General features: G+C 40.8%; 2 protein-coding genes and 2 long non-coding RNA genes across 9 annotated transcripts; 1 reads left to right on the top strand and 3 right to left on the bottom strand.

The window, feature by feature from the left end:
- Positions 1–1,398: 1,398 nt before the first annotated feature.
- LOC124335975 lies at positions 1,399–2,845 on the bottom strand. The gene is made up of 3 exons (XR_006916979.1): positions 2,436–2,845; positions 2,320–2,377; positions 1,399–2,223 (listed from the first exon to the last, which is right to left on the bottom strand). It is a non-coding gene; the product is annotated as an uncharacterized LOC124335975 (long non-coding RNA).
- A 1,732-nt stretch (positions 2,846–4,577) lies between these two features.
- On the bottom strand, positions 4,578–6,453 carry LOC124335923. 2 transcript variants are annotated; one of them, XR_006916953.1, is made up of 4 exons: positions 6,256–6,453; positions 5,672–6,192; positions 5,232–5,581; positions 4,578–5,122 (listed from the first exon to the last, which is right to left on the bottom strand). It is a non-coding gene; the product is annotated as an uncharacterized LOC124335923 (long non-coding RNA). The 2 variants fall into 2 exon arrangements; XR_006916952.1 differs by having other exon boundaries at positions 5,232–6,192.
- A 2,270-nt stretch (positions 6,454–8,723) lies between these two features.
- On the top strand, positions 8,724–10,974 carry LOC124338567 (protein spinster-like). Of its 3 annotated transcripts, none has more exons than XR_006917877.1 (7): positions 8,724–8,863; positions 8,924–9,139; positions 9,212–9,412; positions 9,503–9,637; positions 10,145–10,406; positions 10,506–10,606; positions 10,681–10,974. XR_006917877.1 is itself a non-coding variant. In XM_046792662.1 (7 exons), exons 2-7 carry the CDS (start codon positions 8,931–8,933, stop codon positions 10,798–10,800), a joined length of 1,032 nt encoding a protein of 343 aa, XP_046648618.1. In that variant the 5' UTR covers positions 8,724–8,863; positions 8,924–8,930; the 3' UTR covers positions 10,801–10,974. The 3 variants fall into 3 exon arrangements, 1 of the variants encoding a protein (XP_046648618.1); XR_006917878.1 differs by having other exon boundaries at positions 10,503–10,606; XM_046792662.1 differs by having other exon boundaries at positions 10,145–10,410.
- Positions 10,975–11,476: 502 nt separating this feature from the next.
- LOC124338566 (structural maintenance of chromosomes protein 4-like) lies at positions 11,477–16,860 on the bottom strand. 3 transcript variants are annotated; one of them, XM_046792660.1, is made up of 14 exons: positions 16,578–16,860; positions 16,430–16,500; positions 15,869–15,946; positions 15,578–15,789; positions 15,327–15,513; positions 14,767–15,261; positions 14,480–14,704; positions 14,075–14,404; positions 13,801–14,005; positions 13,461–13,729; positions 13,123–13,389; positions 12,785–13,044; positions 12,456–12,720; positions 11,477–12,390 (listed from the first exon to the last, which is right to left on the bottom strand). In XM_046792660.1, exons 3-14 carry the CDS (start codon positions 15,944–15,946, stop codon positions 11,716–11,718), a joined length of 3,468 nt encoding a protein of 1,155 aa, XP_046648616.1. In that variant the 5' UTR covers positions 16,430–16,500; positions 16,578–16,860; the 3' UTR covers positions 11,477–11,715. The 3 variants fall into 3 exon arrangements, with proteins under 3 accessions (XP_046648616.1, XP_046648617.1, XP_046648615.1); XM_046792661.1 differs by having other exon boundaries at positions 15,578–15,796; positions 16,430–16,860; XM_046792659.1 differs by having other exon boundaries at positions 16,430–16,860.
- Between the last annotated feature and the right edge of the window lie 4,806 nt (positions 16,861–21,666).

Here is a 21,666-nt window from a genome sequence, read left to right as displayed (position 1 = left end):
ATTGGAAATCCGTTGAAGACCTGTATATCTTCATTTTTCTTTTCAACTGTGATGCTGTAGTTGAGACCTAGCCCCATTCGGTGGAATGCAAATGCAAAGGCTACATTCCGATTGACATTAGATCCTACTCTCCAATGGAATGAGCATTCTTTCTGTTCGTCAAACATAATGAATCCACATATGAATATCCACATAATGAATATGAAGAGAACACAGGAGTGCGCACATGCACATGTCCTAGGTGGGATGGTTGTAACAGTGACAAGTCACTACACTCTATCACTTCTATTTCATCTTGACGTTTAGCCATTTCAGTTTGCGCGTCATATCTTGTTCAATTGTAGGCGAGTTTTGCTCTATATTTACTAGTTTTATTTAAAGATGCATTGTCATGTTTCAAGATGTATGCTTCTAGCTCAAAGGATTACTTACACCAGTCCATTCCTTCGTATGTATTGTACTCGTATGCACTCTTGTTGCTCATGCCAATCGGTGGAACATATAGAGAATCAACCTTGCTATGATCCAGAAGAATACTGTTGATCTTCTTGTACTTGTACAGGCTTAATTTTCACTTCTAAGAGATGCAAGCTATCTCATTTGAATTTCAATATGTTGGTGTTTTTGAAGTTGAATGGCTGCTGTTGTGAGTGGGAGAAAACCCCTAAAAAACGTCTGGTAACCCCACTACGAAATGATCTTTATTGCTGTGTAATTTCTCGAAAGTCTTTATGTACCTGACGACTTCCTGCAGAAATTGTGCGTGACGGTGAACGGCAACGCCGACGGCTTCGTCTATCGAGGGTCACGTCACCTCGATTTCGTTCACTTTCCCTGCATTCTCTCTATTTGGTATTTACTCCACTTTCTTTTTCACTTTCATGTTCACTCTATTCCCTAATTTCTTCTTCACAATTCTTATTGTCTTTATTCTCCTCCCTGTTTTCTTCACTTTCTTCTTCATGTTCTTCTTTACTTACATCCCTATTTTCTTCACTCTCCTCCCCATTTTCTTCACTCGCTTCTTCACTTTCTCCTTTACTCTCCTCCCCATTTTCTTCACTCTCCACCCAATTTTCTTCAATCCTCTCACCCACATTACTTTCTTTACTTCCTCCATCTCTCACTTCCCCACCAGCAAAAATAAGTCCCTCAAGCCCAATGCCCTGTTCCTTATAGTCATCATCTGGTGTAGGAATGAGATTGGCTTCTTTAACGATTACAGGGATGGATGGATTCGATTGGGAGAATTTCGATGAGTGCCTCCCGTGGCTTGAGCCCCTTCTTCTGGTGTAAATTTATTCAAATGAAACACTCCTAAACAAAACATAATTATAAAAAAAAACATCAAAACAGCAAATTTTTAAAAAATTTCCTATTTCATCTGTAGTTGGCAATTCTTTTGAATTGGTGGGTACACGCATGTAAAATCATAAATTTATTTTTTAAATCCTCCCAATGTAACTTTTATTGAGGAACGTTTTTTTAGGGTTGTTATCTCGAAAGAATTTATGTCTCTAGATCAGAGACGCATAAAATTGGAAGACATTTGAAATAAAAAAACTCTGATGAAAATTTCACTTAACCAGTGATATGAAGAATAACAACTATGAAAAATTTGTCTGCTTTTGCTATTTTTGCTTTAATAAAAGTATCGGTAAAAGTAAGCGAACTTATATGTCTGTAAATCTATTCTTATTGCTGGTCAACCTGATTTACAATTGGCCTTAGATGCTTAAATATTTGGTGTATCACCTGAAAGTGACCATTGTGAACTACACCAGAGTAGGGTTGCTGCCCAAGTAGCTGGATTGTTTGACCCTTTAGGGACAGACTCCTAGATGACTGTTAAGGCTAAAATTAAACTACGGGAGCTAGGCGGGAGAGGGCTCCAGTGGGACGATGCTGTGTTTGGTGAAGAAAAGGTGTGATAGGAGAAATATTTTCAGAGAATCGGACGTTTAAAGGAGATCTTGTTTGCCCGTTGTCTCTTCCCAAACGCAAGAAATAGTACGGACCGAATTGCATACTTTTGCGTGCGTGCCATAAGAGGCGTGTGCTCCTGTCTTCCGGTCTATCAGAATGGCTGAATGCTGCTCCGGCATGTTAAGACGGCTACCAAGCTTGCTCCTTCAAAAACAGTCTCCGTTTGCGTATTAGAACTCAATGCTGGGCTAATATGGGCCCCCGTCCCGCGGCTTGCCAAGTTTGTCCAGACAATGTCTGTCAAGACGAAAAAGGAAATTCTCAAAGATAAAATGGAAATCCCTAAGGGTAGTTTTTGGTGCAACGCGCAAGTTAAATAATTACAAACTCTACCTTAAAAACTGCAGCAATTTTTTCAATCGCTATAATGTTCACCATGAGACACCATGCCCTGGTAAGTGAAAAAAAATTACTTATTATGTTAACAACATTTATAAAATTTTACCTACTCTGATTGGTAGTTTAAGAATACATAATTTTGGAAGATAACGAAGTGTCGGTTGACTATGATTATAATGACAAAAGTTCTGATCATTATTCTGATTCAAATACCTCTAAAGAAAACATCTCCGTTGCAAAACTGGACACTGAATCTAACATTGAAAGTAATGAAGGTAAACAGAAGTTGTAATACCTTCAAATAATAATCGATGACGAAGTGTTGGTTGACATAAATATCTTTCTCTTTATTCCCTGACTTCTCTCGTGTGATTAAAAAAAGAAAAAAAAATATAGAAACGAAGAAAGTAGATGAAACAGCCGAATCTGATAGCGATGATATTTAAAATAATTTCTCGGAGTCATGCAGCATGTCTAATTTGGAGTGGAATTTCATGTTTGACTTTACCAAGATGCGAATCCGACCACTTCATATGAGCAACACAATGAAGTAAGTAAGTAACAATTTCAAATGAAATTTCGAGGATAAAAATGAAATTACTTAAAGGTTCTGATAACAAGAATGAAGGGGATGAAGATGTTCACGAACATGAAGAGTTGCAGATTGTCAACATACAGTCTGAAGATGGTAATTTGAATTTTTTCAATTATACATACCTGAAGTTTGCTATTTGCAGAGGATAAATTTGAACTTTTGGTTTTTTATTTGCAGTAAATACTTCTGATCCTTCGGAACATGGAAAGGAGTGGAATTATGCTGATGATATTGAAGAATTTTAAGGTATAAACATTAAACCTAAGTAAAACAATTAAAAATATTGCAATGATTTTCCATTGCAATCAGTAAAATAATTTTCAGGGAGTGATGGAGACAACGAAGAAGATGAAAACGAAGTGAAGAGGGGACATTCCACGCTAAAAAAAAACAATCGATGGTGCGTAAAAATTTATATTTTGATAAAAATTAGAGTGTGTATTGAAAAATACACCAACAATTTATTGTCCAATTTTTTTATTTTTCATTTGATTAGTTTAGGAGTTATTGCGATTTAAAAATCGCATTTTTTTACAATGCTAAAAAGAAAAAAATCCATGCAAACCACTTCGTTAGCCGATACCAAATTGGACCAGCTCGTGAAATCAGAATCGATCGAGATTTAGGAGAAATTCATTTCCGAACTCAGTGATCTCTACCAGATAAAAATTTTTAAGTAAAAGGCATTTTGTTTTCAAAGACAATATCCTGCCCCAAGGAAAGAGATAAGAGAACCCCGCGCCGCCCCTTTGTCTCCTCTTAGTTTCTTCCTTCGTCTCTTCTTTCCATTCTTCCCTTGGGGCAGGAAATGGCAATATTTTTGGAAAGAAGGTAGGGACGTTTACAAAAATTAATAATAAATAAACTACAATGTCCAGTGAAGTCAGAAAACAATAAGTAACTTGCCAGAATGATGATAAATCCTTTAAAAACATTAAACACTAAAATAACCTGTTCTTTCACTTTGTATTATTTAATAGAAAATGAAGCTCCATAAGAGGGCTGTGATAATTTCAGGCATGTTGAGCCAAATCGAGATTTTCGACCTGTTCCAGACCTCGCAACTCAGCATCCTTTCGTTGTCTATTTGATTTGAAAAATGTTAAGTTAAAATTGACGCAGGTTCATGAAAATTGGTGAAAATGTTTTCGAGGCTTTAAGTAATGTGTGATGAAAATTTCAGACTCTTAACTTCAGTTTAACGTATTATTTTATATTTCTTTAAGTACAAAAAATGCGTTTTTTCTCAAAATTGACGTTTTTTTACTCAAAAAATGTGAATTCAAGCTGCGAGTCTGAAATTTGGACGACTCATTAACAGATGTCTCGTTCACATTTTCACTAAATTTCACAAACCTGTGTTAATTTTAACTAAATTTTTTTTCAAATCAAATTTGAAAATTTTTTCACTTTTTAAATTTCGCGCCACCAAGTGGCGCAACGTTCAATTTTGTCTCGCCTGCTCTTAAAAATTAGTTCAGCCTTATGACAACATGTTCTGAATTATATTCAAATGTGCTTAAAAAAATTTTTGAATTATGTATGGTCAAGCGGACTTTTAAAAAATTCAAACCTTCGCGCTAGGCGAACGCGCCATTTTTTTTTCAAAATCACTCTAGGAATTTTTTTTTATTTTTATTATTATGAATCGAAAAAGGTTAGTGGCGATCAAATCCGTGAGATGGTCGCCACAGGTTTTGGTCGTTTTCATAAGGAATCCCCCCTATGCGAATCACTCAAGAGAAACACGAACAAGGTGGAAACATGGCGGATTCCTCCGGAGTGCGTTCACAAACCAGGGGTAGGTGGGGGGTACGCGTCAGTTACTTTCTCAGTTTCTCTATTATAATGAATTTTTAAATTAATATTTGTTATTTTTACATATTACACTTTGTATTCCTTGTCTGAAACTTAGGAGAGAAAAAGAAACGCAAAGTTTCGCTTTGAAAAGTAATAAAACCAAACGTCAGCATTTGCTTTATCAATTTTAGTGTTTTACCAGCTCAAACGGCTTTACCAGTTAACAAGTGGACGACAAATTCTCGGTCAAAATAACGATTGCACTAGTTTAGTTGGTTGCATTAATAACGTTTAAACGTCTTTCAGAGAGCAATAACTGGTCAACAACAAGCGTTAGCTGATCAGGTTGCGAGTCATTTTCTTCATACGGTTGACGGAAGAAAGACAACGAAAGAATCGTCCCTGAATTAGCACCAAAAGGCATCCATAATCAACAACTGATAAATCCACAATTATCAGACTTCAAAGAGTTATATACATATGTAATACGATAAATAAGTCGGCAGCTCACCTGTTACAAGGCCTCCTATAATTGCGATAACTAGGGTCACGATAAGTGTAACAATCTGAAATCCTGCTTGTTGTAAAGCTGTTCTTTCTCGACCAGGGTCAATTTTTAAATCGTAGTACTGAATTTTTGATAACTCGCTGGAACTATTGAGTGGAGATCGTGCTGAAAACTGTCGGTAAAGGCTGTCGTGACCCAAGAAAATTTCTTCTTCAAATCAACACCCAGCAAAATTATTTGTTATCTAGATCTAGAACCTGAAACCATAATCTTCCTTAGTCGCAGCGGCCGATACAATTGCGCCCACAAAACCAGCTACAATACCTGGGATTCCGTGCAAAGAGATTACTCCCCTTGACATCCGGAACCATATTTAAAAATTTTTTGTTAGCACAGCAGCGTTTGGTGAATCTGACAATTAGATGTTTCAAAATTATCTATACCATGCGTTGCGTATTCCAATTATACGGTGAACAGCTTTCGTCTTAAAGTAAGAACACGCGATTAGAAACTTAATTAAACGAACGAAATTTAATGCCATGATATCTAAATCGTCACTTACGGTTGAAAAACGATTTATGAATATAGATCCTGCTCCAGCTAAACCACCAATTATCATGGCTCCCCATATGTTGATCATCATATCGGCAGATGTACCGATCACAACTCCACCAACAAGGGTCGAGTTTTGAAAAACAACCTGTATATCGGCATTCAATTATCCTAACCAAATTTCATCCGTCTTTTAAGTAGGCTAGTAATATATTTGCCATGTTAAAACTGCGTCGTCTGTTATCTTCAGCGCACACGAAGCAGTTGAAAACAAGAGACGAGACGGCAAACGCTGTCACGCAACTTCCCGATAGTGAATAATAGGTGTTGATGATGGCTCGAAATTGCTTGGCATCACCTTTTGCCAAACACGCGTTGAAACTAGGCCACAAAAGCCACAGAAACATAGTGCCTGTTATTGTCCCCAGAATATTTTACATGAGAAATTTATTGGAGGATAAATTATGCGTTATACCAACAGCAGTGGAAAGGGTTTCGCCAATTGAGTCACTGTTGGCTTCGTCTTTCCTGGACTGTCTGTCAGCGCAATAAGCCGTGCCGCGATATAAAACGAAACTAACAGCCAAACCAAAGTACGCCCCAAAGACGTGGACGAACATGGACGATCCGACATCTGATGCCTGGTAATACATAATGGATTGGAATTTTTAATACGGATGCGTTTGAAAAATATATAATATAGTGGTATAGTATGTTGAAAACAAATGGATGCAGCCTATGGCTATTTTCCCTTTTTTTTTAAGTTACCTGCAACACTAAAGATCCGATCCAGTTATTGGTGGAATACAAGATAATTTCCAACAGAGACATCAAGAAGATTTGCAGCGGTGTCGTCAACTCCGCAACCGCTGCACACGAAATTAAAACTGCGGCGCAGGCAAAATCAGCATTTAATAAACTATGAATTTAAAAAAATACTTCGTTCACTGGCATTCGTAAGTAGTATGTAATATTCAAGTAATATGGCATTGGTTATTTATGTATTAATGATTAGATGAATATTCCCATTGATCGTGCGAAAAAATCCATAACAGAGGGTTCCCCATTGAAGACTGATTGCCGTGACAAGAAAATATGAAATTAAAGACTTGTGATCGGACCTTTTCGTCAATATTAGAAGGTATCCAAACCCGATGAACATCATCACGTGAATATCCTGAAACACTAAATATTTTCTCCGCATTAAAATACCTTCGTCAACATATGCGTGGAATTATTATTTTTTTTTTTGCAAGTTTTCATGATAAAAAATACCGGTTGAACATGCAACGCCGTTGGAAATAGATCATTTCTTTTCATTAGGCCGTCTTACAGTTATGACACGATCAATATTTTCGAACTTGTTTTATTGAAAAAGGAAAAATTACTGTAATAGCTGTTGGGTAGCGAATTTTTTCCGGATTTTGGTCCGCTCACTTGTACAAACACTCCATGTAAACAGTTTCCCAGGAAAGCTCCATTGGATTCGTTTCCGTATTCGACCAATAAAGTAAACGTGTACATCCAAGAAGGAATTGCACAAGAATAGCGCAGACCAACAGTTTCTCATTCTTCAATATTTTTTTACATGTATTCATCATTTTGGCTGATGTGTAACAAAATACGTTATTGTAAGTGCGTGATTGAACAAGCAGGTCGAGAGAAACCGAGAGAAACTTTCTTATATATGCAATACGCGATTGCAGATATTGCTCGATCTACTCTATTTGGCCCCCATTCACAGCCTCACAGGTATTAGGCGATTCCAAAAGCCGGTTCAGAGTCAGTGACAGATAGTTCGTCGGTGCATATCTTCGGTCCGTTTTTTAACTAACTTTCGCGGTTTATTAACAAAACAAATAGGAAAGGACCATGGATTCGTCCGGAATTCGTGCTAATATGTCTGCTCAACAGTTGATCGACCATGAAGTATACGAGCGTTCGTTAAGGAACCCCAATAGTCGGCAAGATGGAAAAGTGTCGATAGATTCCAGCGGATCAAGCTCATTATCCAGATCGAACACAAAAATTGACGGCAAAGGAATTCCCTCTGCAAGTGATTCTTCTGCCAACAGCTCTTCTGGAGAAAACTGGAGAAAACCGAACAGTTGGCCATCCCCTGACCAAACGACAGATAATCACAGTCACCATTCTCTGTTTTGTCAACTTAATCAACTAAATGGACAGATATACAATAGCTGGTACATAGTTTATCATTATCTTTGATTTTTTGTAGGATTTTGTCTTTCTAGTCATCTTTTCGAGCAAAATGCAAATCCCATTATCTATGTAGTATGTGATCTCTTTTTGGTAAATCTTTCAAGCATACTAATTGCATCATTTCGTTTGCTCGCGTGCACCTGTGTCAGTGACGTGGTGGTCATGTGGGAGTGGCCAGTGTTGGAAAAATTTCCATCATTCCATGTGTTGGCCCTAATATTTTCACGTTCAGTGACGTCAGATGGCGTGGTCCTTGTTCTTCTTCCGATTGGCTCTCAGCTGACGTGGGACGATCCGCTATACGCTCCTCCACAACTTTGAATGCCTATTTGTGACACTAGGAAGCAGCATTTGTTATTGATTTTGTTTTGCTTCCTCCACTCGATTTGGGCTCTTTCGCGTAGACTACTAGTTTTGATGACAATTTGCAACTTTTCAATGAGTAGTTGAGCGGAAATAGCCGCCCCACTTTCAAAATTGCCTCGCCCAACCTATTGGCATATGTTCAATAGATAAAAAATAGCCACGTTGCAGGCATAAAAAAAAACATACAACTTGGAAAGTCGCCTATTTAGCGCTGTCTAAAATTGTTTCTTCTGGAAAATGTATATGTGTGAAGGTTATGTTATTTGTATCCTCATCCGTCGCAGCGAAGTAAAGCGTCACGTAAACACTTTGATATTTAGTTATTCACATTTTAATCTTGATTTTTTGTTTTAACAGGAATTGTAACCCAAATTCAATGCGATCTAAATATCGGAGATACAGAAAGTGGCCTGCTTCAAACAGCTTTCGTCGCCATTTACATGATCTGCGCCCCGTATTTGACTATTTGGCTACTTGGGTGATCGATACTCTCGAAGGTATTTTCGTGTTATTTGATTTCCGGATCGTTCGTTCCAATATCATTTTTATCCATCCAGGCTTATCATGGCTGCCGGTATTTTCGTCTGGAGCCTGACAACATTACTTGGCTCTTACGTGACAAATTTCTGGGCTTTCCTGGTCATGAGGAGCCTTGTAGGTGTGGGAGAAGCTTCCTACTCAACCATAGCACCTACCATCATTTCAGACTTATTTGTTGGCGATACTCGCTCAAAATTTCTAGCCCTCTTCTATTTCGCAACTCCGGTCGGGAGGTAAATGATTAATCTTCGTCCTCGTTACTCTTGACGGAGCTTGTGTCTAATCGTAGTATCAAAAACTTCCAGTGGACTAGGTTACATCGTTGGCTCAGAAGCATCTAGAGTGATGGGATCGTGGCATTGGGGCCTTCGAGTCACGCCAGTTTTCGGGGCCGTAGCCGTGCTTCTGATTTTGCTGGTCATCCAGGATCCTCCACGCGGCGAATCTGAAGGCGCCCATCTTTCAGCCACGAGCTGGTGGGACGACATTAAATCACTCGGCAAAAAGTCAGTCAAGAGTTATTTTTAATTATGGCCTTGTGCGAGTGTGTCGCTTAATCAGCGTTTTTTAATTTTTCGTTTTATTTGTCACGACAGCAAAAGCTTTGTGATGTCCACAGCAGCTTACACAGCGGTGGCCTTCGTCGCTAGAGCTCTGGCATGGTGGGGTCCCAAGTTTATCGCATTGGGTTTGGCCACTCAACAAGGTCACCAGGATGTTTCATTGGATGAGTACGTCAACTTCCATCTTAACTCGTTCGATTTTGCTAGACTATATCTAAACTGATTTATTGAACTTGAAAATTAAATGGGGTTGCCAATTAATTACGATTAGCATTCCGCTCATCTTCGGCGCTGAAACTGTGTTGGCCGGAATTCTGGGTGTCTTAGTTGGATCTCTTTTAGGGCAGAGACTTCGTCGGGACTATCCGACTGCCGATCCGCTTGTTTGCGGAGTGGGCCTCTTGTTAAGCGCACCCTTCATGGTGGGCACCTTGATTCTGGCTTCAGGTGCATCGGCCATTACTACATTCACCCTCATGTTCTATGGCCAGTTGTTTTTAAATTTGAACTGGTCCCTCGTAGCTGACATTACTTTGGTAAAAATTAAAATCGTGTCGATTACGTTGTGGTCGTGATAATGGGTTTTTATCAAGTGATAGTGAAAGTGTTTCCCATGATTTATCCGTCAAAAGTGTCGTCATTAAATATTGTTTGTGTTTGATTTTTGTACCCTAGCGTATCGTACATTTTCGGCTTGATTGCCATGATCGCTGGTTTGCTGGGCGTGCCCCTTGGATCTTTCCTCGGCCAAAAATTGCGCGTCCGCTATCAGCGGGCCGATCCCATCGTTTTCGGTATGGGTATGCTGTTTTCCACTCCCCTCGTGCTAGCTGCGTTGTTTATCGCCGGATGGAACACCACCACTTGCTTTGTGGTCGTCTTCTTTGGTCAAGTCCTGCTCAATTTGAATTGGGCAATTGTGGCTGATATCCTGTTGGTATGTGATTATTGTCATTGTTCTTCCGTTCGTTTGGTGGTCGGTTACTGTTATTTTTCCGCTTATGTCTAACTTTGTTTTAAATATTTTTTCCAGTAGGCTATACGGTAATCCCAACGCGACGATCAACCGCTGAAGCGTTTCAAATTCTATTTTCACACGGACTGGGTGACGCCGGCTCTCCTTATTTGATTGGCCAGGTAAAACGAGAAATTATCATCATATGATTTTATGCTCTTTTAGTTTATCAATCTATTTCAAATATTGTCATTAGATCTCCGAAATTCTGAAGAAATCCTTTTCGACTCCGGCTGCATTCGTCGAAGGCGCCATGGTTCTAAACTCGACTGTTTCGTCAATTGTGAGCGACTTTGTTACGAGTTTACCTGATTAGAATGTCAGCGCAAACTGTTCCAGTTCAGGAACGTCATCTATAGATCTCACCACTGTTGAAGGCGACTTCAAAGCCCTACAGTGGGCCATGTCTATCACGATAGTCGTGGAAGTTCTCGGTGCTCTCTTCTTTTTCGGAACAGCATGGTATGAATTCTTTTCATTAAGAGAAATCCAAGTTTCCCAACTGAAAAGATTCTTTTTTAAATATACGTACATCGTGGAGGACAAAGCCAAAGTTGATCGCACAGTAGCAAGTCAGTGCCGTTTATACTAACATTTCATTGTCGAAATTGATTGTATCGCTTTAAAGTGAAGATGCATGATCGTTTTGATGGTACGTCGGTGAACTAATACTCTTTCTGGTGGCTTTTGTCTTTTTATGTATGTGGCTCCTTCTGCTTTCTATGGGTTCTTTCTTCCCGACTGGATTGTGTGTCCTGTATGCATGTTTTTAATCAACGCTCACCATAAAAATAAAACGCACAGACGGCCCACCCGTTTTCCGAGCCGTAAGCATGAAGGAGTTGCCCGCGTCCTTGATGTGGAACGGCCATCCCTCTGACTTGGTGACGTCTAAAAAAATAGGTTAGTCGGGCCGACTTTATCGTCGAACCTATTAGACAATTGAGAAATGAGATCGTATTGATAAGATTTGATGCGTAGATCTGTGATGTTTTGATTTGATTTCCTATTGCGTTTGGTTTCAAAGTACTGAATTTGTCCTACTTTTAAAGTGATGTCACAGTGCACGAGTGTCCTTTATGCAGAGTTTTGGCTTCGTTTCAATAACGCACACTTCAGCTGAAGGGCTTTAAACTTTGATGTTGGGTAATGGACTTAAAAAAAGAGAAGTGGATGATGGCACGAGTTTTTTCATTGTCTTGGTTCATTGGGCACATATAAAAAGGCAAAATTAGGAATCTAAGCTACGGACTACGGTCACATTTGAAACAGCAGTAACATTAGTGTTGGAATTTGAAGCAGGATTGGTGTTCTCTGTTTCGCAACGCTTCTCAATGGTATTGGGGTTTATTGCTACGGATTTGGTGATGTTGTGAGTCTTGTAGATGCCAACCAATCGATCGGCAAGCTCAAACATGTTGGAACGCAGGGAAATGATAATAAACTGGGTGTTGCGAGTCCGCTCCTTGATGTAGTTTCCAACAATGGAGACGTTTTTGAAATCGAGGGCGGCATCAATCTCGTCCATGACGTACAGTGGTGTCGGCTTGTAATAGTGAAGAGCAAAGACGAGGGCCAGCGAAGAGAGAGTTTTCTCGCCTCCAGATAGATTGGAAATATTCTTCCACGTCTTTTTCGGTGGTCTCACGCTAAAAACGATGCCCTCGCTGAATGGATCAAGCGAATCGACTAATTCCAGCTCAGCATCACCTCCCAGCGTAATCATTTGATAGAGCTCTTTCAATTTGGTGGTGATGATGGCGAATCCAGTCATAAACTCGCTCAGTCTGGCTTTGCGCAGACCGTCGACATGTTTTCGCTGTTCGTCGTGCTGTTGAGTGACCTCGTCCAGTTCGGCAACTCGTGCTAAGTAGATTTCTTCTTTCTTTCTGTAATCCGCAATAGCCTAAAATAAACGTTTGAAACCTTTATCGTTTCGGAATGAATGAAAACAAATAAACGGATTCTTACCTGCAAATTCGGAGACATTTTGCCTAACTCTGCCTTCGTTTTGGTTATCTGATTCTGAAACGTATCCACTCGGATTCCATCTAACTCTTCCTCTGCGATTTGCTTGATTTCTGGCGCCGGATTCCCATCTACTGCGTTTAGTTTGATTTTGCTCATTTCTCTCTTCCAGTGCTCAACTTCGGCTCGATGAGATGTGATCGCTTCGTCAAACTTTTCAATTTTCTGATCGTAGTCGATCTTTTCAGCTCGAACTTTGTTCTCCTCCCTAAACAAGAAAATTTGGATTAACTCAAAGTTTTGTTGGCGATAACTAATGAGGGTTGACAAACTTGAGAGCTGCATCAAGTTCGGATTTGAGGTTAACCAGTTGGGTCTTCATCTCTTTTTCGGTTGCCTCTAGTGTTTGTTGAGAAGATTTGTGATTCACGGCCTCCTCTTCGATCTCCTTACGGCGTTCTTGCAACTTCCGTAAATCGTCCTCAGCATCTTTCACCTCCTGTTCCAGAGTGGCGATTTTGTCTTCCGACTTTTTGGCATTGCGCTCCGAAGTTTTGATTGCCACACGAAGTTTTGTTTTTTCCGAGCTTACCTATGGTGAATCAAACAAAAATCGAATTTGTTAGCCATACTGTAGCTGAGTTAACACGAATTAATGTTGTGTACTCACTTTGGATATCTGGGAAGTGAAAGCATCTAATTTTTCCCTTGCTTTACTCATTTTACCCTCTGTCAATTCCATGGTTTGACTGTGGACTTTTTGAACTTTGGACTGTATTTTGGATGCTGTTTCCGTAGCGGCATCGTATCCTTTACGTTTTTCGGCGATGGACATCTCCATTGTCCTAACCTGCTTCTTATCCGCCATCGAATCAGCCACTTTCTTCTCTTGGATGTTAATCTGCTCCTTTAGAGTCTTTTGTTGTTCCTCGGAAGCCTAAATCAATCGAAAAAATATCTATTGTAATAATCCGGCCTTCACAATCCACACGTGTAGCTCTGTCTTACCCTAATTTCCATTTTCCACTTCTGAAGGTTGGTCGTTCCATCCCGGGTTAATTTTTTAAGTTCAATCAACTCATCTTCAAGGGTCTGTTTCTTCTGACGCAGTTGGCTGCACTGTTCGGTAAGTTGCTGCATCTTTTCTTCCATCAAGACAATATCTTTGGCAGAGGTCTCGTTGCCCGAAGTGTCTGTAGTGACATTCCGGCCCATTCTTCCGCGCTGACATCCATTACCTCCTCCACTCATGGTTCCAGATGGCTCAATCAACTCACCTAGACGACGGAGAAAACAAATTTTTGATCATTAAGCGACGAAGAACAAAAGCACCGAGATAGGGACCGACCTTTCAACGTGACAATGCGGTGTCGGGTACGAGAACCATAGCCGATGCGAGTGGCCTGTTCCAGATGTTCTGCAACCAGCGTGTTTCTCAGACCGCTATAAAAGGCAGGTTTGACTCGCTCGTCTTTGACGCGGATCAGGTCGTAAAGTCGTGGGACGCTCTCGGGAGCGTCAAACGGTTGCCGGGCGACGTCGATCAAGTGATGCTGCAGGAATAGTGCACGGCAAAATTAAATTGACAGCAATTCCCCGCAAAATAAAAATCAATCACCAACCATTTTCTCCAGTGCGATAAAAGAAGCTCTGCCCAAGTTGCCGTTTTTCAGGTACGCGATGCATTTTTGGGCGGTATCAACGGTATCGACGACGATGTTATCTAAAGGGCCACACGCTGTCGAGACGGCCCCGTCGAACTTCTCATCAATAGCGCCGAGATCACCCAGGCGTCCATATATGCCGGGTAACGTTCCTTTTCGTTTCTGCTCCATTAAACCGTCAAGGATGCGTCCTCGGCTAGTGTTGGCAGAAAAAGTCGATCGGCTTTGCTCCAGTCGGATGCGTATATTCCTGAGTTCTTCGCTTTTCGTTTTATCCTCGTTAGTGACCTTTGATAGAAACGAGAACAAGTTACTAAAAATAAACAGAAATAAGAAGGAAATATAGGAAAGAAAAAACAAAACCTTTTGCAATTCAGTCTGTTTTTCCGAAAGGGACTTTGCCCACTTGGGATTATTGGATTCAAGTTCTTGAAGATTACGATGACGTTCCGTGTAATTTTGCGATGCTTTTTCAAGTTGCTCCTTCATAGAGTCGAGGACGTTTTTTTCTTTCTTTTCTGTGCTGAGGTAAATATCCAACTCGGACTGGGCAACGTCCATCTGAGCTTGCGTTTCATTTACAGCTTTCTACATAATTTTAAAAGTTTAATTAAGGGGAATTGGCATCGATTAATTGATAGTTTCGTTACCTTGAGTTGAACCAGTTCCAGTTCATGCTGTTGCTTCTCGTCTTGAAGTCCATGCGTTTCCGTTTGCAAATTTGACATAATCTCGTTGAAGTGTTTTTCTTCTTTTTCCTTCTTCTTCTCCAAATCCACCAGCACTTTCTCTAATTCTGCAATTTCTTTTGTATTTTTTTCGGGAATTTTGCTCAACTCTTCAAACTTGGCCTTCTCGCTCACGATGGTTTCTTTGGTTTTTTTGCGGCTCGTGTTGATGAGACGGTAGTCTTCAACCATCTTCTCGTCATCTTTGATCAAACTAGCCACTTTTTCCACGGATTTCTCTAGCTTCCGGTTGGCTTCTTCGTACTCTTTGGAGTATTGCTTAAAATCCTTTTTCTTTTCGGATTTGAACAAAGTCAGTTCCTCTAGTCTGGTCTTCAAATCGCCCATTTCTTCGTTCACTTTTTCTTTCTTTTGTTCACTGTCGGCGATCACTTTCAAGAATTGATGAGTGTAGAGCTAATTAAATAATAAACAGTGTAACGTTTAAATGCAGTAAGATTAACCTATAACTTATTTCTTACTTGCTGGAGATTATATTTTAACTGTGCGAGATCATTTTCCAACTTGATATAAGCCACTGCTTCGTTCTTCGGGCCCTCAAGTTCGTCCTTTTCTTTCTCCACCAGCTTAACGCGATTAAGCTTTTCAGTTCTTAGGGTGTTTAGCGTTTCTACTCTTTGACTGAGTTCCTCGGTTGGCTGTTTGTACCTATATCGATGGCCAGCAAATAATGATAACATTTTACCATAATTTGATTATAAACAATCCCTACCTTGAAGTTCCCATGATGTCTTCTAAAAATTCAAGCATGCCACCTTCATGCTCATTGGGGGCTTTTGGTTTCATCATGGCAATCTGCTCTACTTCTCCTTGTAAGATGAGAAATCTGTTTTGATCAAGATCAATACCTTGATTTCTCAAAAGTTTGGCGACATGTTTAAACTGGACTCGTTTTCCATTGATTTGATAAAATGACGAATTATCCTGCATGTTAAAAAAAGAAATTTGTTAGTATGAAGAAAATATGGTAGATAAAAATGGCATAAATAGTATTTTTTATTACCTTGAAAGCTGATCTAGAGACAACAAATTGTGACCCAGGAACCACATTAAATTCATCGTCATTAATATCTTCAATCATCTGAAAGTGGACAGCTACTGAGCAACTTTGTACATTTGGATGGTTTTCAGAATTATGGATAAGGACTGCTACACTTTTGGATCGAATTTTGTTGGCACGATAACCAAAGACAAACAGCATGGAATCAATGACATTGCTTTTCCCACTGCCATTAGGACCAATGATGGAAGTGAAACTCTTGTGAAATGGACCCAACACTTGTTTCCCAGCATAACTTTTGAAGTAGAAGTTTTCAATGTGGGTGATAACTAATCTTGGGCCACTGGCATCCATTGTAAGAGATGGGGCTCCTCCGCTCCTCCTTGAAAACCCATCTCTGTCGTGTTGCTTTTGAAAACTGAAATTTATATGCTTCCTCTTCCCCAAGTCATTGCCGTGCCTTTGTCCATATTATTTGTAAAAGTGCACGTTAAATATATATTACATTATTATTATTATTATTATGGGGCTGGCGCTGGGGGGATGTAAATATCCCCAAAGTACATTCCACCCTCATTTCGATCTTCACCATCTTCATCTTCACCATCTTCATCAACAACATCAGCATCTGGATCCTTTAGGTCAGAATCAGAATCAGAAACAGGTTCGTGTGTTTTCTTTTGATGCTTATCCACAACATGATTCTCATTACCTTCCAACCTATTTTTTTCAGGTGGCATTGTGTTTAGTTTTAGATAAAATTTTTCTGGAAGATCTGTCAAGAAAAAGTATGGTATAAATCCCTGAGATTCACTTGTCTATGGGAAAATTTGAATAAAAACATTAACTTAAACTTTTTAAGAGGAACTTTCCACTAAAAAAATTGCAGGTTAAAACCAGAAAGTAAAAAAACAAGCTAGTCATTTCAGTCTATTGCAACAGTTGCGACAGACGCTTCGCGCCAATATGGCAATATTATGCCGCCAGACGAATCCATGCTTGATCGTTGATCCATGCTCGATAAAGCGTTGTTTTTGTCATCAAGTACAGGTGTACTTCATGGTTTTTGTGTTCGAATTGGTGCCACCTAGCGGTGAAGAGAAGCACCATCTGCTTCGAGTCATTCATCAACTAGTGAGTGGAGCTTTCAAAATCAAAGGCGACTCGGTCGAGTCTATATTTTGAGCCAGAACAGGAAACCGAGGTGTTATAAATAATTAATGGTCATGGCGTGTTAAAGAGAAACTCGAGCGGGGCGACGAAGAAAAAATTAGAAACGTCAAACGTGTCCACGAAATCCGATCCAATCGAACTGGCATGACACCCCCGTTTTTCCTCGGTTCTGCAAGGTGAGAATCAAATCAATCTCGCGTAATCTCGTTGAGACTGATGAATGGCAACGGGTCGGGACTCTCTGCTGCGCAATGTCGACAGATCTTTTCCAATGCCCGTCGATCCGGAAAAAAGACACAGTACATACAAAATGTTTTGGTTTTTTTCTGACTTGAGAAACAACCAACTTGAAAATGTCCTAATTCGGTCAAAACAAAGTCAAGGTCAAAGTCAAGTCAAGGGTGGCCCTTTTTTTCTGCTAGAAATTTTTGGCGTCTTACACATTGACGACAGCGGGACATAAAACATTCGTCAATCGCGCTGGTCAGAAATTGTAACGCTGCTTTTCCGCCCAGCAGCCAATAAAATGTGTCTCGTTAGGAAAGAGAAACCAGACTTCATATCAATCGAAAAGCTTCTTCTTTCTATTGCAAACTTTTTTCCACATCGTTGGAGCCGGGCAGCAGCTCGTCAATTTCATTCAATTCGGGAGTCATTGGGATTTGCGTTCACGCGGGACACACACACAAGATCGCAGGAGGCGGTTTGGTTTCTTTTCCTTTCCCTGAGATGGGTGGGCGCCGGGGAGGTGGTGCTTCAGCCGGCCGATGCACCGTCGTCGCTGGTTGTTGCTGGCTGGCTGGTGGCTGGCTGTGTACAGTCACAACGGGAGTGAGAGAGCGTGAGCAGCGGCGTGTGTAGTATATAGCGGGAGATTTCCACCCAGTTGTGCTTCAGTTGGCTGTTCTCTGTTTTTCGTGCTACTCGCATCCACGCTGGCCGGCCCTCCGTTTCGCTATATAAGTTCCCCATCCCCATCCCCTCCCCTACCCCCCTCTTTTTTTTGTGTTGGGGGTCCGGGCAGTCGTCCAGTTTGTGCCAGAACAAATAAAATCACCCACGCGAGAGAGTCTCTTCATTCGTATATATAACTGCCGCTTGATATTAGCGTCGGACTACATCACCCAAAGTTCTACTCTCGTTTAAAACAAAAACTAAAATAGTTAAAAGTTTCTGCGCTTTGATTTCCTTTAATAGTATCCCGTGCGGAGTGGCCCGTCGTCGCGAGGTGGTGGGTGACATTGTGTGCGTGAACTCTTTTCTTGTTTCATTATTTCCGCTCCCGATTGTTATAACATTTTGTTTGTTCGCGGCGAGAATTGAGAAAGTCCCAAACAGCTCACTGGAGAAGGGGCGGTGGGCAGGTCCGGCCCCAAAACAAATGGCCAGTTGAGGTGCTGCTGCATTGTCGAGAGGTGAGTGGCGCATTTATTTGGTTGTTGTTGCTGTTGTGTACGTTGCCACTTTTTATCGCTCATTCGGGGCGGAGTATATTTATACACTTTGACGGGCAGTCGGGTGCAAAAGAGATTGGATGACGGGCCAGACGAACTTGCTACTTTCACAAGTATGTACACAGAAGAGATGAAGGGGGGGGGGGGTGTTGTCATTGCTCGATCGGCGTCAATTCGCTCTTCTGCGATATCTACGTAAGAGAGAAGACCGTCAAAGTCAATAAAGAACATAATGACTTTTTTGGGTTCTTCTTTATGATCGCGGATGATCGCTTCGAGTGTGTGTTTTTATTCCGTCGCACACACACGCCGGATCCGCTTTTTATTTCACACTCGATAACATTTTCAATTTGAAATGACTTTATTTTTTCTTATTATCATTTTCCCATTACCGTGTTCTTTTTATTATGACGACGCGGATGGCCGATTTGATGATACAGAAAAATAAGACTCGGGGAGTTTCAGTCACTTCATTATATAATAGTGCAGCAGTAATATTCCAGCTGGGAGAGGCTATAGCTAGACGGCCATTTCATTTGAAAAGTTTGTTGTCGCTGCTGGAAGTTGAGAGATGGACTGCGCGGTAGAAGAGGCGAAACAGCAGAGCGCCGGATTAGTAGAAGCGAACACGATCTTCAAAAAGGCAAAAGCCCAGCGTATTTTGCTGTGTGACGGCCTGCTATATTATAAGAAGAGGAGTGCCTTTTGTAAAGTAGCCCAGGGAAAAGACGACGACGACGAAGACGATGCGATACGATTGACACAAGATGGACAGATCCATCATGGCGAATCCATTCAGCATTGTCAACACGACATGGCGTATCTCGTATGCGAGAACACGATTCCCCCCCGGCTCTCCTTTTTCGAGCGTGGCCCATTTGAGTCAAAGAAACACAAGGATGACTATTGTCCTCCCATTTATTTCCTCAACTCTCGTCTCTCTGTCCACGTATATTTAGCCGTGTTCAGAGATAGATTTTTATAGTATAAAAGGGCGGACTCGGCAGAAGCAGCAGCACCCAAATTGGCTACGACATTGGCCTATACACGCCGCGGTGTTGCTGTTCCTAGAAATAAAATCGAAATCATTTGCAGCATTGAATTCGGTGTAATAGTTGATTTGACCTGTCGGCCAACATAGAGTACAGCCATCCATTATACTATACCAGTTGCCCTAAAGTGCATGACTAATCTAAGTCACACACATTTAAAACTATTTTGCTTCTGGAATTTCCAAGTAGAAAAATCAAATAAAAAAGACCAAAGAGTTTAAAGAAAAAAAAGGAAGAAAAAGGAAAACGAATTTTATTTGGTATAGACTTGCAGAGCTCTAAACTGCACTCGCATTTTCTTCTTTCTAGAGTCGGAAACTTTTTTGGCTCGATGCTGCTGAGTGCTGACTGCCTGACTCTCTTCTTCTTTAGTTTTTTCTTATTCTTTTCTCCGCTGGTTCCCGGTTCTGCTGGCTGGTGGTTCAAAGTCTTCCAGCCATCTAGTTTATAGCCATAAGAGGCTCATTGCATATCCTATATACTTTGAAGTTTGCAAGATTATGCCGAACGGCCAGCCAGGAACTAGAGAGGGACGCGCGCGAGTGATGTGTCCTTCAACTTCTTACGGCTGATTCTATTTTCCTTTTTTTATTTCTTATTTCTTTCTCTATCACTGGCGGACTCAAATTGAAGCTATAGTCCAAGTACGTTTTGTTTTTGTTTTCTTGCGCGCTTAGATAACGCAAACGAATCGTTTTCGCGGTGTTACTTACGCCGAGGACGGACGGCGGCGGCGCACAATGGTCCGGCACTATAATTTTTTTTCCTCCCCGTTTTGGCGTGGGCCATCTTCATGTGCTGCCGTTGGCTGGCCACGGGGAAAATGAAATGTCTTGTCTCTCGAAAAAAGAAAAATCCAAGACAAAAGCTGAGCGCCGGGTTTTATGCGTCGAATTCTCGCTAATAACTTCAAGTTAATCTACGCGATGATGATGACGCCATTTCGTTTCTCGTTATTACACCATCGAGAGACTTCTCTTTTATTCCCTTCGGTTGCCAGGTGTTTTTCTTTCTGTTTTTTAATTTCCAAAAGAAAAGAAAAAGAAAAGAGATTCAAAAACAGTTCATTTGTAAAATTAGACAAGCTGCATGGCCCGTCCGTCTGTCCGTCCTTCTGTGTGTGCTCAACTGTGCCGAGAGAATCCAACAGCAAATTATGCATAACATTTATTATATGAAAAGAGAAAGAACGAAAAGAAAATAAAGGGACACTTTATCTACATTGTCTTCCTTATTTAGTATATAGGATGTGCGGGGGATGTTGTTGGCGGAGAAGAAGGGGCCTCGGCCAGCAGTAAGGAGGACACCAATCTAACGGCCAATGAAATGGGCCCCGCCGATGTTCCGCGTCATCCCGTCGTTCCCGTCTAGGAGCTTCTCTTCGCTGTCGTTCCACTGGAAAAGAAAGAAGGAAAAAAGGAGGATCAGCATCAGCAGCAGTCATTTGGCAATCAACGACCTTTTGTGATTTTTATTCGATATTATTATTATACCGGCGCGGAGTGTACAGAGAAAACGACGTTGACACAACCTAGCACACATCAGGCCCGGCCAATGTGAACTCCGTCCATTTCCTATAGACGAGAGACTCTCGCTCAGCACACAAAATCCTTTTCATCAGCGGGGGGAATATCTATCCATCTCTATCTATAAATGTCTATTCCTCCTCTCATACATATCGACGCCGTCCTCGAAACGTAAAACGACGCCGAATGAAATAAAAAAAAATAAGAAGAAGAAGAAAAAAAAAAACCGCACGTTCGTGAAACCTGAGCGCGCACCCACACCGTGCGTGCCTATAACATAACCCGACCGACACTGCTGAATGCTTAATGTGATGGCATAGCCTTCTCCCTTCAAAAGTACATCTAGCGCCATATTATATCCCGGCTGCAGCTTTTTTGATAGTTATTTCCTCCTTTTTCTTTTTCGTTTTAAATTTCCTGCCGTGTGTAGGAAGATCCCGCTTGGCGTGGAGAGTGGGCGGAGTGTTTGACAGTTGATGGACGACACCTTATTCCATTTCTACAAACGGTGGGAAAATAAAAGAAGAAGAAGAAGAACATTAGAAACATACATACCTCTTTTAAACCGAATAGAAGGGTGAAAAAAGAAAGAAAGA

Source organism: Daphnia pulicaria, chromosome 4 (assembly GCF_021234035.1).
Source record: "Daphnia pulicaria isolate SC F1-1A chromosome 4, SC_F0-13Bv2, whole genome shotgun sequence".
In the NCBI taxonomy this organism is placed as follows: domain Eukaryota; kingdom Metazoa; phylum Arthropoda; class Branchiopoda; order Diplostraca; family Daphniidae; genus Daphnia; species Daphnia pulicaria.
Note: the sequence above shows the minus strand (reverse complement) of the source record. Positions and strands in the feature narration are given on the sequence as shown.